The following is a 15,037-nucleotide window of genomic DNA, read 5'->3' on the forward strand; positions in this document are numbered from 1 at the left end:
TGGGCAAGTGTAAGAAAATACAAATAAGAGCAAGATTAGCGCAGTCTCATCGTAAGACTTTAATCCATTGCCACATTAGCTTTTTAGATTATTTTTTTTTCTAATTTATAATTATGTTAAGACTCCTTAAGACTCGATAAAATTTATGTCTTCAATCGCTTGGACTCATTTTTTTTACATATAAATTAAATTATTAAAGTTTTTTTTAAAAAAAATAAAAAATTTGAATGTTAAATTGAGTCTGATGAAGTTGAGTCTTGAATTTTCAAGACTCCACCTCATATTTTATTAAGACCAAACTTCATAAATGCTTAAAAATAATAGAGTCTCGTCTTAAGACCGCAAAATTAAAAAATGATGATGTCATCTAAAATCTTAAGACCTAGGGCTAATACTGCTCTAACATAAATAAACTATGGGAAGGAGTAGTAATTAGTAAAGTATATGTTTGTTAAATGAATAAAGCGAAAGTGTTTACATAATCTGCTTTTAAAATCAAGATTATGGTTCAAATTATTTGAAATGAAAGGGGGTTATATCATAAAATAAAAGTAGTATTGAGTCGGGTAAAACATACGGTCTTCCAATATATAAACTCAAAACACTATGAGGACTTTATTGTCTTAATCTTAATTACTTGTTTACGTTAAAATTATATCATACCAGAAAAATGCAAATCAATTGAGAAAAATAGTATAAAGATAACACTTCAAATCAAATCCAAATTAAACTAGAGAGATGCATATTATCATATCACATAAGACTAAATCATATATAATTCAAGTCAAAATACCTTAAATTAGATAAAGAGAACAAAATTTACCAATGAAATTATTTAAGAAGTTTGATTTATATTTTTTTGAATACACATTGATATTTTTACTTGCTATTACATTAATAACAACTTAGCTTTACTTATCATATCCAAAATAAATAAATAATGATTATAAATTTATTTCAACCCACCTATAATAAAGAAAGTAAATTGTTTAATGGTACAAAAAATTTTTACTCAAGTCACATAATTATATTTGCAAATTAATTATTAGCTTAAAATTATTGTGCTCTCTCTCTCTCTCTCTCACCCTCCTCCCTTTCTCACACCAATTGCAAGCCACACCAACCACAATACCCTACAAAAATAGGCTACTTTACCAAATAAAGTTGGTTAATGGAGTATGCATTATATTAATTAGGTTTTTTGTATCTATTATCACAACAAAATTATCATGTTAAGGTGGTGAAAACTAAAAATCTTGCCAAATTTATTAGTGGACATTAGACAAAGATGGTTAGTAAGTAATTAAGGTCATTTCAATCTCAGCTAAAATTTTCATCACCAAGGAAAAAAAAAAAGAAAAAAAACATGAAAAAAAATCAATAATTCCAACTTTTATTTTTCCTTATCCGTGATTTTGGACTTTTTATTTGGGCATGATTATCTATTGATTATATTTATATTAGACATCACCTCCTTTGAATAGCGTGCCCCAAATTCTCATCTTTCCTCCTCACCCTCAAATTCTCTGATCTGATCAATATTATTACTATTATTGCACTAAAATTCATAGTTTAAACAAAATCAAATCAGAAATTAAAAGCATTAAAAAGTTTCAATCTTTCCAATCACCTAGTTGCAGAAAAGCTTCAAAACAGCATCAATGGAGGCTCCTGCTCAACGTCGGTTGCAAGCTATTCAATCCCACCTTCTTCCTCTTTCCATTGACGATGATCCAAACTCTATTATCACCCGCAGTCAAACTGCTGGAGAATTTTACCTAGGTTTCTCTCTCTTCTCTTGTTTTCTCTCATTCTAATTTGCTCTACCATAGTATTTAATGAATTATGAATGTATATATTTATGTGGGTGCATTGAAAGTTGCAATCTTTTTTTGTTGGGAGAAAAGGGTTTCCATACCCTTTTGAAGTATTCTGTTAATCAGTTAATGGAGTTGAATAAACTGGGCCCCCTTTTTTAGAGGTTCATGGATGATTGATTGGATCGTGTGATAGGATTTTTTTCACTGTATGTTAAAAACAAGTAGTTGGAAAGTGAAAGGGGGGAGAATTTGTATTGTTAAGATTCTTGATATGTTGGTCGTCCCTAATTGGGTTAAATTGTTTTTGGGATTTTCTGATGATGGTTTGTTAGGTTACTTTTTCTGGGGTTTCTGGAATTTTGCTTTTACTCGTAGTTTCTGGGAATTTGCTTTACTGATTGTTTAAAATATGTGCTTTGTGATTGATTACCGTTAATCGGCTAGCTTTATGCCTTTTTTCAAGATACCAATAACAATGTGTCATGGACTAATTGTTCTGAGTTGAATATGTACTGCCCGTTTATTGGGAATTTCAGATGGGAATCGAAAGAAAAGTTCATGAATAGTAATTTTTTTTGTAATTTATATGATTTGGTCCTTTTGGAAATTTGAAAATGACTCTATGTTGAAGCATCTTACAAGGAGAGCTTATTACATTTAAGCTTTTACAAGTATGTTTTAATTATTAAAACATCATCCAATCTATGGTTAAAGTTTTAGCATATGTATTGGCTCAATTTACATTTGTACAGTTGGTTAAGCTTCTTTTTTTTCTTCTCTTCCCAATTTGACCTTCCTGTCAAAAGTGTTTTCTTCAAGCTTTTAGAAAGTTAGAACTTGAATATAGGTAGGGGAACGACGTCAGAGGATTTTCTTTCCATTGGCAGAGATTGGAATTATTAAGTGGCGAACAATGTGTTTATGGCTGTTATGAGTTTTGATTCTGTTGGAAGATGTGGTTCAAGGCTTGATTTTGATTTTGCCAATGTCAGTTTATGGGGGTAGTGAAGTTCTTCAGTTAAGCAAATTATGATCTGGAATTCTAGTGGATAAGGGGATTCTCAGTGGCAAGTTTCACAGAGTATCATAAGAATCACAGAAAATGCAATACCTCATGTAGGATTAACTGGAAGTTTGAATTTTGAACAACGTATTTTCATTGTGTTCACACAATGCCATTTCTTCACCTTAGATTAGAGATTTTGGTGGAATAGTACTTTAGTAGCAAAGTGTGGGATAGTTTATTCTTTACTAGTTGCCTTTTGTTGCCTAGGAGGAGTGGGCATGTTACCTGCTTTGGGGAAGCAGTTGTCTTATGGACTAAGGATGTTGTGGGCTGTGGACGTCAATTGGCTTTGTACAATGCCTGTGCATAAGGTTCAATCAAATGGTTATGGAATTAAACTATTAAAGGAAGAATTTATGATGTATGGCCAAACAATTGTAGCCATATTTTTGGTTATAACCTATGTGATTTGGAAAGGCTAATAATGCTTCATATTATCAAATTCTGTTGTCAGTTGATCTTACCTCTGTACAATTTCATACAAGAACTATTTTCAGTATTATTAAGTCAAAGATCTTTGTGCTGGAAAATAAGACACATAGGTGACATAGCTGATGTCAGAGCTGAACATGTCATTACTAAGTTGAGGAGAGGAAATGAAGAATTTAAAAGGACTAGATTTAAATGATTTTAGTTTACAGATGCTTTTTAATGCAGTTAAAGATATTTGAATTTGAGATTTTTTTTTTTATTGTCTTTTTAAGTTACAGAGATTTGTTACAACAAGTAAAATTGCTATTGACTACTGTCTTTCTTAATTTCATATTTATGTGATAATATACTCATACACAGGTACAGAAATATAGAATGTATCAGTTTATTGGGAATATGTGATCAAACAACCTTGTATTTTCTACTTTGTAGGTGAAAAGTATAGTGCAGTCCTTCCTGAAAAGTTACAGACAGGAAAGTGGAATGTGTACAGGTAGGCTATCTTGTGTTGTGTTAGTTTTTTCTGTATATATCACTTCTGCTTCTTTTTTTCTGTGTATCTTCTTACCCCTGTGCTCATTTATTTATCTGTATTAACTGAGACATGGCTTTATCATACTTTTGAGGCAGGTCTGCTCGGTACCCTGTGAATCTTGTCACTAGATTCCCAAACCATCCAGAGATTGGGACATTGCATGAGAATTTTGTGTGAGACTCTTTCATATATTTGTTTGTGGCACGTTACGTATTATTTAGAGTAATCTTGCAGAACTAACGCTATCTAATTGTGTAATGTTCATGCAGACATGCAGTTGACAGTTTCCCAGATTACAAATATTTGGGTACAAGGGTGCGTGTGGATGGAACAGTTGGAGAGTATGTTGACAGATTCAAACTGATCTCTCATACTGGCTTGTGCCAGTAGGTTTATATACACCATAACAATTATGTCTGATCATATTTTTCTGTCTAATTCTAAAGGTACAAATGGATGACTTATGGAGAAGTTAGCAATGCTCGGTCTGCTGTAGGATCTGCTCTTCAGAACTATGGTCTGTCAAAAGTGAGTTTTCCTATCACCCCCAACTCTACTTGAGTCCTAAAGTTTACCAGAATTACAATTAGTGGGAAAGAACTTAAGGGCTCTGCCAAATTCTTCTGGAACTTTGTCAATGCATTGATTGTGCTTCATTCATTATTATTACCTGATCCTCAAATTTCATACTTGAGCTGTGAATTTTTCTGCCTAGTCATCTGATCTACCCTTTGAATTGTATTTCTACTATATTACACATTTATACCCATAAGTAACTGTTGGCTGTCCATTTCCTACAGGGCATGAGCGTGGGACTTTATTTTATCAATAGACCAGAATGGGTGGTTGTGGATCATGCCTGCTCAGCTTATTCATATATTTCAGTTCCTTTGTATGATACACTTGGTATTTACCTCCTCAATCTGTAATTCTGTATGCTTCTAGAATGGTTTTACATTATTCACTCTCTCTTGGATTCTGATATTTGTTTGCTGAACCACCTTCAGGTCCAGATGCTGTTAAGTATATTGTTAATCATGCAGATGTGCAGGCCATCTTTTGTGTTCCAGAAACATTGAATTCTGTGAGTCTTCTTTCTGAGTTCTTGCCCACCATTTTGTGCTGACTGCAATGTAGTGACATGAAGCAGAAAGAGATTTGGGGCTAAGGTATCTAGGAGAAATAGTGCACACTGCACAGGAGTCCCTGTATAATGAAGAAAACTTAAAGTTGAGTTAAGGTGCCAAATTGGTGTACTAGTTAAATGAGAAGATAATAATTCTGGCAGCTTAGGATTTTATACCCTTGAAAATTTCTTAAAGGGAATGAAAAATCACCCTAGGGTCATAACGTGAAGGGATTTTCTATTTTTATAAACTAATAAGCTGGTGAGCTCTGGAGTTGTTTTATATCCATGGTATCAGGGACAAATAATAGTTATGTAAAAGTTTTGTGTAGAACGGACTCACGTGAGTCCGGTCATACAAACAAGAAAAAAATTGAAGAATAAAAATCTTAATGGTCAGAAATTAGATAATAATAGTCAGATAATAGATTATAATGGTCAGAAATTAGATTATAATGGTCATAAATTAGATAATAATGGTTAGATATTAGATTATAATGGTCAGAAATTAGATAATAATAGTCCGATATTACATTATAATGGTCAGCAATTAGATTATAATGGTCAGAAATTAGAATATAAAAATCAGATTTTAGATAATATTGATAGGTATTAGATAATATTGGTCAGGTATTAAATTATATTGGTCAGGTAAAAAAAAACCAAACACCCATCCTATCAACTCCTCCCCTGTAGTACCGTCCACCACTCACTGAAGAAATCAAAGAAGAAGGAACTGGCACTGTTAGATAAGGTACTGAAATTGCTTGGAGTAAGATAAAAGTATTACCAGGAAAAGAAGAGTCTTGAAAATCTTGAGGAATTATGTGTAGAAGCTAGACTATTGAAGTCGTTAGACCATGAAAACATTACGAAGGCTTCCATTATTGGATTGACGATGACCAGAAAGTCGTCAACATGATTACTGAGTATTGTTCTTCCGTAAATCTGACAGACTACAGAGAGATAATCTTGTAAGAAATACGATGATCAAGAATTGGTGTAGACAGATTTTAAGCGCGTTACATTATTTTCATAGTCATAAAACCGGACTCACGTGAGTCCGTTCTACGCAAAACCTTCTAAATTGTTATAGGAGGGAGTGAGGGACTTTTTCTTTTTTTTTTTAGAAAGTAGAAAATCTCAACCTACTTAAAGAAAAGATAACTTATTTTTAAAAAAAATGAAAGATGGGATGGGGGCGGGGCAAGGAAGCTTTGTTCTTGGCCAATATAAGCTTTTTGCTGGCAAGCATGAGAATTTATTAAGATTGACTAGCTTTGTTACTGATCAGTAATTATATGTTGTATTTATAGCAATTACTATTCTTGGTTGTTTTTCAAAATTGTGATAAAATTTGAAGCAATGACAATTAACTATTACCGTGATTTATTATCGGTTTGTTGTTAAATTGTTACCAGATTAAGGGATGTGCTTATCTGTGTTTTTGTGAGGAATATTTTATGAGTTCCTTGGCTTCAGTGCTTCTTTGTTCTTTTTGAAATTACAAAACTTTGCTTCCAGCATTTCATGAATACAGATATTTACGTTCTGCTTGTTGATGCAGTTGTTGAGCTTTTTGTCAGAGATTCCAACTGTGCGTGTTATAGTGGTATGTTCTTACTTGTTCTTTGTATACAACATGTTGTATGATGAAGTTTGATTATATCTCAAGTTTTCATACCATGCAATCTTCACAGGTAGTAGGCGGGGTGGATGAGCACTTGCCCTCTCTTCCTCAGGCAGCAGGAGTTAAACTAGTATCTTATTCAAAGCTATTAAGTCAGGTAAAATCAATATATTTTTTGAGTAATTGCCTTTTTTGGTTTCTGAAATAATATGTCCAGTTGGACTTCTAATTTCTTTCCTTCTAATAAAATTATCCTATTCTTAAAAAAGGAAAATCAACTGTATGTGTAAAGGAAGTCTGGAAAATCTCCTTGAAGCATGTCTGTTATTCTTCCCTTGTATTTCAACTGGAACCAAAGAATACACCATTCTTTGGCTTCGAGCTGTAGTGGTTTCTTGTAAAGGGCTCTTTATATATAATCCGCTGTTTTTAATTTCCTCGCTGTTATTGTGGGGTAGGCCTCCTTATGTCCAATTTCACTTACTGCACTTGGTCAATTAGAGACCTTGGGGCAACTGTGATCTTCTAAAAAGTTTGTTACATGATCTGCTGATTCCTTAGGTTTCTGTGATCCTTTTTGATTAAAATGGCGACATGCTTCTTTTTCCGATCTATCTAAAGACTGATTAGCATAGTGTATGTGTTTATTGATGAATGTATCTTTTCAGGGCCGAGCTAAAATTCAACCATTTTCCCCTCCTACCCCGGATGATGTTGCCACAATATGTTATACTAGTGGTACAACTGGTACTCCAAAGGTACAAATTATCCTCTCCTTCTGATGAAACTTTATATTTTATTAATGGCTTATATCTGGGTTCATCTTGAAGGGAGTTGTATTGGCACACGGAAATTTAATTGCAAATACTGCTGGTGTGAGCACTAATGTCAACTTTTGCTCCTCTGATGTGTAAGTAAATGAAATTGTTCTGCAGAATTTCCTAATAATTATCCTCTCGCACTTTTATGTTTGTTAACTTGCTAAATTTGGCAGCTATATATCCTATCTTCCATTGGCACACATTTATGAACGAGCCAACCAAATCTTGGTAGCCTACAATGGCTGTGCTGTTGGCTTTTATCAAGGGGTACTTGACAAAACTTGTTGTTTCATATTATTGTGGAATGTTGGATAATGCTTTTTCTGTTCTTTCTCCTGATTATGGCCCTTTTTTCCAGTGATATATTTCGATGAACTTTTGGCTTTCTTGTCAAAATTTTGATATAGGGGCTGTTATGTCCTTTGTTTTTTTTTTCCTCTAGGACAACTTGAAACTGATGGATGATCTGCTGGCATTGCGACCAACCATTTTTTGTAGTGTTCCTCGGCTCTACAACAGAATATATGCTGGGTAAATTAGAGTTGACTTCCATTTAGAATTCTAACATTGGGCTTGTATGTGGACTCTGACATAGTGTTTGTGTTTTAGAATTATCAACGCTGTAAAGACTTCTGGGGCTCTGAAAGAAAAGCTTTTCAACGTTGCCTATAACTCAAAGAAGCAAGCAATAATAAATGGTATTGAGAACCAGCCCCTGCATTTTCTTTCCTTCCCCATTATCTTGCATTATCCTGTATGATACATTGACTGATACCTATGTGTTTGTCTATGGGTGTATCACTTGTGTAATAATACCGTTTGTAAGATGTTAGGATTTTCCAAAAGAAAAAACAACTTTAGACAAGATATGAACAAATCAAAGGCATGAAAAAATATCAACATTGACAAACACGATTTTATGTGGAAAACCTCTCCCTTGCCAAAAGAGAGGAGAAATCACACTAAAATACCTTGAGCATTAACTCCCACTAGCGATCTCTCAATTCACCAAAAAATTACAAATCTCTCATTTAGCTGGGCTCTCAGGGTTTTTGTAACTCTCTCGTATTATGCAATAGACTAACCTAAGGAGGGGCAATATTGGTAGTCTAGTATTATTAGGTTATAGTCTTTAGCTTTAGTATTAATAGAGAGAGGGAGGAAAGGGAAATATAGGCAGAAATTTGTATTGAAAACCTTAGAGAGTTATGGTCTCAAGCCATTGTTAGAGAGTTATAGCCTCAAGTTATTTTGAGAATAATATCCTAAAGCTATTAAACCTATCATTTTGTAAACCTTTTGCCATTTCCAATCGATATTCAAGCTTCCATCTCTATTATTTTGTCTATTTCTTACCTGCTTCACTTTGTAGCATCTTCATACTTGATCCGTAACCCGAAACCGACATGTCTTGGACCTAACATTTTGTGCTAGGCTTGCGAACTAACCTAAGATATGATCATTTAGGGATGGTCTGGGTTTGAGAAGGTAGAAGTGAATGTAAATTTTGCAAGTGACCTAAAAACATTCTTGAGACGGTAGGTGACTATTTGATCTTTGATCCTCCCCGCCCTTAACTCCTTGACCAGAGAAAAGGTTAAAAAAAGTTTGGCGATGAAGTAAATATTGCATCTCTTTCTTTTTTTGTAGTAGATGGTGGTATCTTATTATTCTCTTGATCTGATAATAGTGCCTTTAAGTAAGCGTATCCAATTGTCGGAAGCATATGATTTGTAGTGTTACTTGTTTATCTTCGTACTTATTCAGATGCTATATTTCAGGGAAAAATCCGTCGCAAATCTGGGACAAGCTAGTATTCAATAAAATTAAGGCCAAGCTTGGTGGCAGAGTTCGCTTAATGGCTTCTGGCGCTTCACCATTATCCTCTGACGTCATGGACTTTCTGAAAGTGTAAGTTAATCATGAAATGATAGTCATGCTTATTGAAGTTCTTTATTTAAAGCAATCTTTAGTGTTGATTATAGCAAATATGGTATTTTGGCGTTAATGTGTGCATCTCTTTAATAATAGGTGCTTTGGTTGCCGAGTACTTGAAGGATATGGTATGACTGAGACCTCCTGTGTCATAAGCTCAATGGATGCAGATGACAACATGTCAGGTCATGTTGGTTCCCCTAATCCTGCTTGCGGTAAGTGCACTTTTGCTCGAATGACATGAAGTAATATTAGGTAGATTGGCTGCTAGAAATTAATCTTGACCACTTAGACTAATCAGCTATATGACCCCCAAAAAAAAAGGTTATCAGTTTGGCTTGTTCCAAACTGTCTTGTCTCTTCGTTTGTATCAGAGCTTTCTGGTGAACTCCAATTCATAGGGGAAAATTGCCAAATCCTTTCAAGTTTATGTCATTTTTTTGTTCATATTATTTTCCTGATAACATTTTTATGGCTTATTGCAAGTCATGCATTACAAGAAAAGTGATTATTTTTTGCTTTTAATGCAATTTCAATTCCAGAGGTGAAACTGGTTGATGTTCCTGAAATGAATTACACATCTGACGATCAGCCATATCCTCGTGGTGAAATATGTGTTCGGGGCCCCATTATTTTCAAAGGCTACTATAAAGATGAAGTGCAGACGTACTGAATTTCTTTTAATACTATTATTATTATTTTTTTATGTTCAGTCTTGTTACACTTAAGAAACCTGATTATCATTTTCTGTTCCAGGAGAGAAGTAATTGATGATGATGGTTGGCTTCACACTGGAGATATTGGGTTGTGGTTACCTGGAGGTCGCCTCAAGATCATAGACAGGTGAGTTGTGCTTAATTCAGAACATTGTCAATGACTTGGTAACCATGCACCTTTGATATCAAATAGCAGTTTAATTTGTTAAATCACCTGTAGAACTACTATAAAGAAGATAATTTAGGCCTTGCCCTTCAATTTGATACTCCCTCCGCCCCTAAATTTTAAATTAATATCTACTTGTTGCATGCAGACCAAGAAGAACGCAAAGTTAAAGGTTAAATTGGATTATATAATGTATCTAGCCATTCTATGTCCCTTAGTTTTGTTTGCTGACACATCTATCCACAATTAGTTTCCTGGTATCAGCCGTTTACTCTAGAACTAGCCTTTTTTTATTTTTCCTTGCAACATTTGGTTAATGTGCGGAAATTAAAGAAAGTTGAAATATTGGGGTAGTGGTCCACGAACCCCATGTAATTAGCAAAAGAGATAAGAGAAATTTATATATTAGTAGAGATATCAACACATGCCATAACTGGATATTTTTTTTTTTAGTAATACACAAGTTCCATGAAAATAACCAAAGGAAGAAATTCTAGAATTTCAGATCATTCCTGCCAGATTAAGACTTATTTATTACAGACTTTGGCAGACTAAGGGTTCTCTCTTGCAAATTATTAAAATCTCTGCCTTTTGGATATTCAGTCAAAGGATGTGAAGGATGCTAGACTGTGTTTGGAGATTTACTGGGGTTTTTTCTTGTACATCCTTTCTTATTTGCTTGAATCGACCATTTGACCACCTATGTATCCAGTTATTCCAGTAGCAACCTCTATCTAAGAGGCAAAGGTCCCTCTTATGGTGAGAGCAATTGTGTGGATGTTAGCTTTGGGAAGATTTTTAACATGAATGATATGTTGGCTGGGGATGGCTATCCTCACCTAACGATTGCTTGCCTTGCTGAACTACTATTGAATCTTGTTCAAATATTTCCATCGCTGTGACATGGCCTGTGACCATTGGAGATGGCTCTTTGCGGTGTATAGAGTGGATTGGCTTTTTCTGTTGATACACAAGAGTGGTTACAGATTTCCTTTTATGGGTTAGGTATGGAAAAATAGAAGAAAACGCTTAGTGAATGTCTATGATAGCTATTTTGTAGAGTGTCTGGCTGGAACGGAATGCCCATGTTTCTGGAGTTGCTTTGTCCTGTGTGAATCATTAGAAGTAATGCTATTGTGTCTCTATGGGCTTAGCCGCTTAGGCGGCTAGGGTTGTCAAAGATAATCTAGCCAAGAAGATAGAAAGGAACTAGGCTATTTTATAAATTTACTTTTGTTTTCTTGGTTAGGTTACCATGCCCTCGTGCTGTACAACTCTTCTATTGCTTTCGTAAAGCAGTTTTTCTCTTAACAATTATGTTAAATTCGAAGCGCTCTGCCGTTATTGAGCATTGAATTCAGATCTCTAACTAAATGTGTGAGTCCAGCTGAAATAATGAAATAACATTAGAGCAGAGGGATGACAAGGTAGAATCTTAAACTCATGGATGGGAAACTTTACTAAGGTTGTGTTTGGTTCAAGCAAAAACACTATAAACTGTATAATAATTTAATTGGAAATCAGGTTTCAAATTTCAAATTTCTTTTATGGTTCTTTTATAGAAAGTAAGAGTGGAAAAAAGGGAAAATGGAGGGGAGGGAATGGAGAGGAGGGAATAGGGAGGAAATTACGTTATTCCTTCCTTACAAAAGAAATATATATTCCATGTTGATGAAGTTTATAGTTTAAACGACCCATTTGCCAAATAAAAGGGAATCAAATATTCTGTTGTAAGCATTTATTACTCTTAATATGAGCATATATGCTTATGCTGCTTGTGTTTACGTATATGCCAAGTCCAGGAATCAAATCTCTGATAATCCCTTTTTTTTTTTTTTTTTTTGGGTTTACGTCTATTGGGAGGTAAAAAAATCCCTATTTACTCAGAATTGCAAAGGTTTCTTGGATTTGATAAATTGCTTACACCTACCTATATGGTGAATTTATTGTGATGATATTTAAATGTATTGTGTTGAGTTTTTGTTGATGATGGCTCCTTCTGTTTTACTGACTTAATGAAGAAATTAAAGGCTTAATATCCGACTTTGATATAGGTTTTTTTGGCGAGATAATTAACCTTTTTATTGCACTGGTCAGGCATTTTTTTTTCCAATTATGCTGTTGATATTTTTGATGAAATAATTTTTTCTTATGGCAGGAAAAAAAATATTTTCAAATTAGCTCAAGGAGAGTACATAGCACCAGAGAAAATTGAGAACGTATATGCCAAGTGCAGATTCGTAGCACAGTGCTTTGTATATGGTATGATCATACAAGGCACCGTTACTTTTAACCTCACTGTTATAATTTATTATTCTTATGCTTGAGTGCTTGACATTTTCACAGGTGACAGCTTAAATTCCTATTTGGTAGCAGTTGTCGCTGTCGAGCCAGATGCATTAAAGGATTGGGCTTCAGGGGAGGGCATCAAGGTAGTTTGTAATATGATTGTAGTTCCTGACATATTGCAATGCAAAGTTAGTGTTAATAAAACATATTTGCTTGACACCTAATTCTTTTAAAGTTTAAAAGAATTAGGTGTCAAGCTATGTTACTCAAACTCGTCACTTAACCTCAAATACCCGTGTCGGACCCTCGACACTCGGACATGGGTATGACACTTGGATACTTCATTTTAGTTCAAAATGATAGAAATTTTTCACAAGCCGAGTCGGACACTTGGACAAGTACCTGTGTCGGACATGGGTATTTGACTATCCGGGTCCGAGTAACATAGTTTTAAATCATCTTAAAGTGCTGGGCTGTAAGCCTGTAAACATATCCTGAACTTAACTTTATCATCATCAATATGCTCTTTTAGGGTATTTGATTCCTGGATCTGAGTAGCCATTGCTGATTTGAGGTGATGTAAAAGATTTAGACTAGTGTGAAACATGGTAAATTATTTACATTTTATGGATGCCTTTCCAGGAGGCTACATAAGAGCTCCTGTTTGTATCCAGGCTCTCTTAGAAATAGAAGAATGGGAAAAGTACCAAATTACTCAAATTTGTTGGTTTGTTATTTACATTTGTATTTGCACAATATTGGTGATTATACTTGTACCATCTTATATTTTATCAATGTGCTCTCTCAAGGTCCATAAAGTGCTATGGATCGTGTTTTTTGGTTGATATGTAAGGCAGCTGATAGTCCTGATACTAGTTTATATCTGTTAATGGTAATTTGAATTGCATGGATGCAGTATGAGGATCTAGGACAGCTGTGTAGACATCCAAGAGCAAAGGCTGCAGTTCTTGCTGATATGGATGCTTTGGGAAGAGAGGCTGGGGTAAGTACTTCCATGGACTCCTGGTTTATTTTATTCAACCTTGCAGTTTGACCCTTTTCTAACTTCTCTTGATGGCTTTCAGTTGAGAGGGTTTGAATTCGTGAAAGCTGTGACCTTGGTACCGGAACCATTTACCGTCGAAAACGGTCTTCTTACTCCAACACTAAAGGTTATTTTCTTCTCCCCTTTAACGTGTTTGTTACTGTAAAAGTAGGAGTCTTTTCACATCTTCTGATTGTCGTTTTGAGTTTTGAGACTCACTCCTACTCTTAAGTAAAGATAATAAATGGTTGACATTATGCATATTGGAAAGCATGAATTTAGAAGTGTAGGATCTAAAACTAGACAGGAAGTACATATATTCTTGCCTGCTCATAAGCTGTTGGATCAAACTTAGTATGAATCGTCTTTAAAGTTAAGTTCACTCAAACTGTATTCATTACAGTGTGCCCCTATAACCACCCATACATATAATGCTGAGTGAGTTCTTCACTTGTCTAACAAAGTTCATATCCTTCTCAAACTTTTTGACAGGTAAAGAGGCCTCAAGCTAAGGTCTACTTTGAGAAAGAAATAGGAGAAATGTACGCACTACTTTCGAAAGCTGACCCAACGAGCAAATTGTGATGAAATTTGGTCTGTGAAAGAAGTTTAAGGTAACAGTCCATTGGTAAATAACTCGAGGCCAACATCCTGTCGTTTGTCAAGGGATAACGAGGGAAGATTTGCTTGTAATCTCCCTGATTCTGCTAGTATTAGTATTTGTGTTAACCTAGCAGGATTATTAATTAATTTATTTATTATTTTGGGGATCATTTTTGCTCTAAAAATAGAAAAAAAGAAATGTCTATATATTTAGTATATTAGCAGGTTTTTGGAAGGTGGCTTACTGTGCCTGCTATTTGTAATTTTATATTACTCCGTAGCTTGGTATATGATGCACACTTGCTGTAATACGAATATACGATGCATGTTGTAAAATTCTGTTAAAATAAACTGTACATGGTTATACATATTGAATATTACAGTACTTCCCGTCTTACGTTATAATTAAAATTAAAGCCCATGTGTTGCACGGATCTTACTTGATTTCCATGTAAAGGTATTTTGTTCTAAAATCTAATCACCTGTTTTTGTTAATGTTTTTATATTCTGTCTTCTATACTATATTTACTTTTTGATTTAAACAACACTAAGATCAGAGGTTGCAAGACAAAATTAATTGGGAAAAAATAGGTTTTTTTTTTTTTTTTTTTTTTTTTTTTTTTGGGGGGGGGGGGTGGTGGTGGGGGGGGGGAAATAGGAAAAAAAGTGCTTCCAAAAAGCATTAGTAGTAATGTTTTGAGATTATTTGTTTTAAGAAATACTTTGTAATTTCGAAATGTTTTGAGATCATTTTTTTTTAAGAAACAGAGTATATGATTTAGGTTAAACTTTAACCACGTATGCTGCATAATCAACATGTGAATGTAATTATGAGGAGCTGGTGAGAATACTA

At 34.4% G+C, this 15,037-nt stretch overlaps 1 protein-coding gene across 1 annotated transcript; it reads left to right on the forward strand.

Annotated features, from left to right (window-relative positions):
- Window positions 1–1,223: 1,223 nt before the first annotated feature.
- LOC110708624 (long chain acyl-CoA synthetase 7, peroxisomal-like) lies at window positions 1,224–14,581 on the forward strand. The gene is made up of 23 exons (XM_021886802.1): window positions 1,224–1,782; window positions 3,751–3,811; window positions 3,949–4,026; window positions 4,123–4,194; window positions 4,300–4,381; window positions 4,654–4,759; window positions 4,861–4,937; window positions 6,547–6,591; window positions 6,680–6,766; window positions 7,278–7,367; window positions 7,440–7,519; window positions 7,604–7,697; window positions 7,873–7,961; window positions 8,040–8,128; window positions 9,212–9,341; window positions 9,462–9,580; window positions 9,908–10,031; window positions 10,122–10,208; window positions 12,406–12,509; window positions 12,594–12,679; window positions 13,453–13,539; window positions 13,622–13,708; window positions 14,074–14,581. The coding sequence occupies exons 1-23, from the start codon at window positions 1,662–1,664 to the stop codon at window positions 14,164–14,166; spliced, it is 2,088 nt and encodes a 695-aa protein (XP_021742494.1). The 5' UTR covers window positions 1,224–1,661; the 3' UTR covers window positions 14,167–14,581.
- Window positions 14,582–15,037: the final 456 nt, after the last annotated feature.

Source organism: Chenopodium quinoa, unplaced genomic scaffold, assembly GCF_001683475.1.
Source record: "Chenopodium quinoa cultivar QQ74 unplaced genomic scaffold, ASM168347v1, whole genome shotgun sequence".
In the NCBI taxonomy this organism is placed as follows: Eukaryota; Viridiplantae; Streptophyta; class Magnoliopsida; order Caryophyllales; family Amaranthaceae; genus Chenopodium; species Chenopodium quinoa.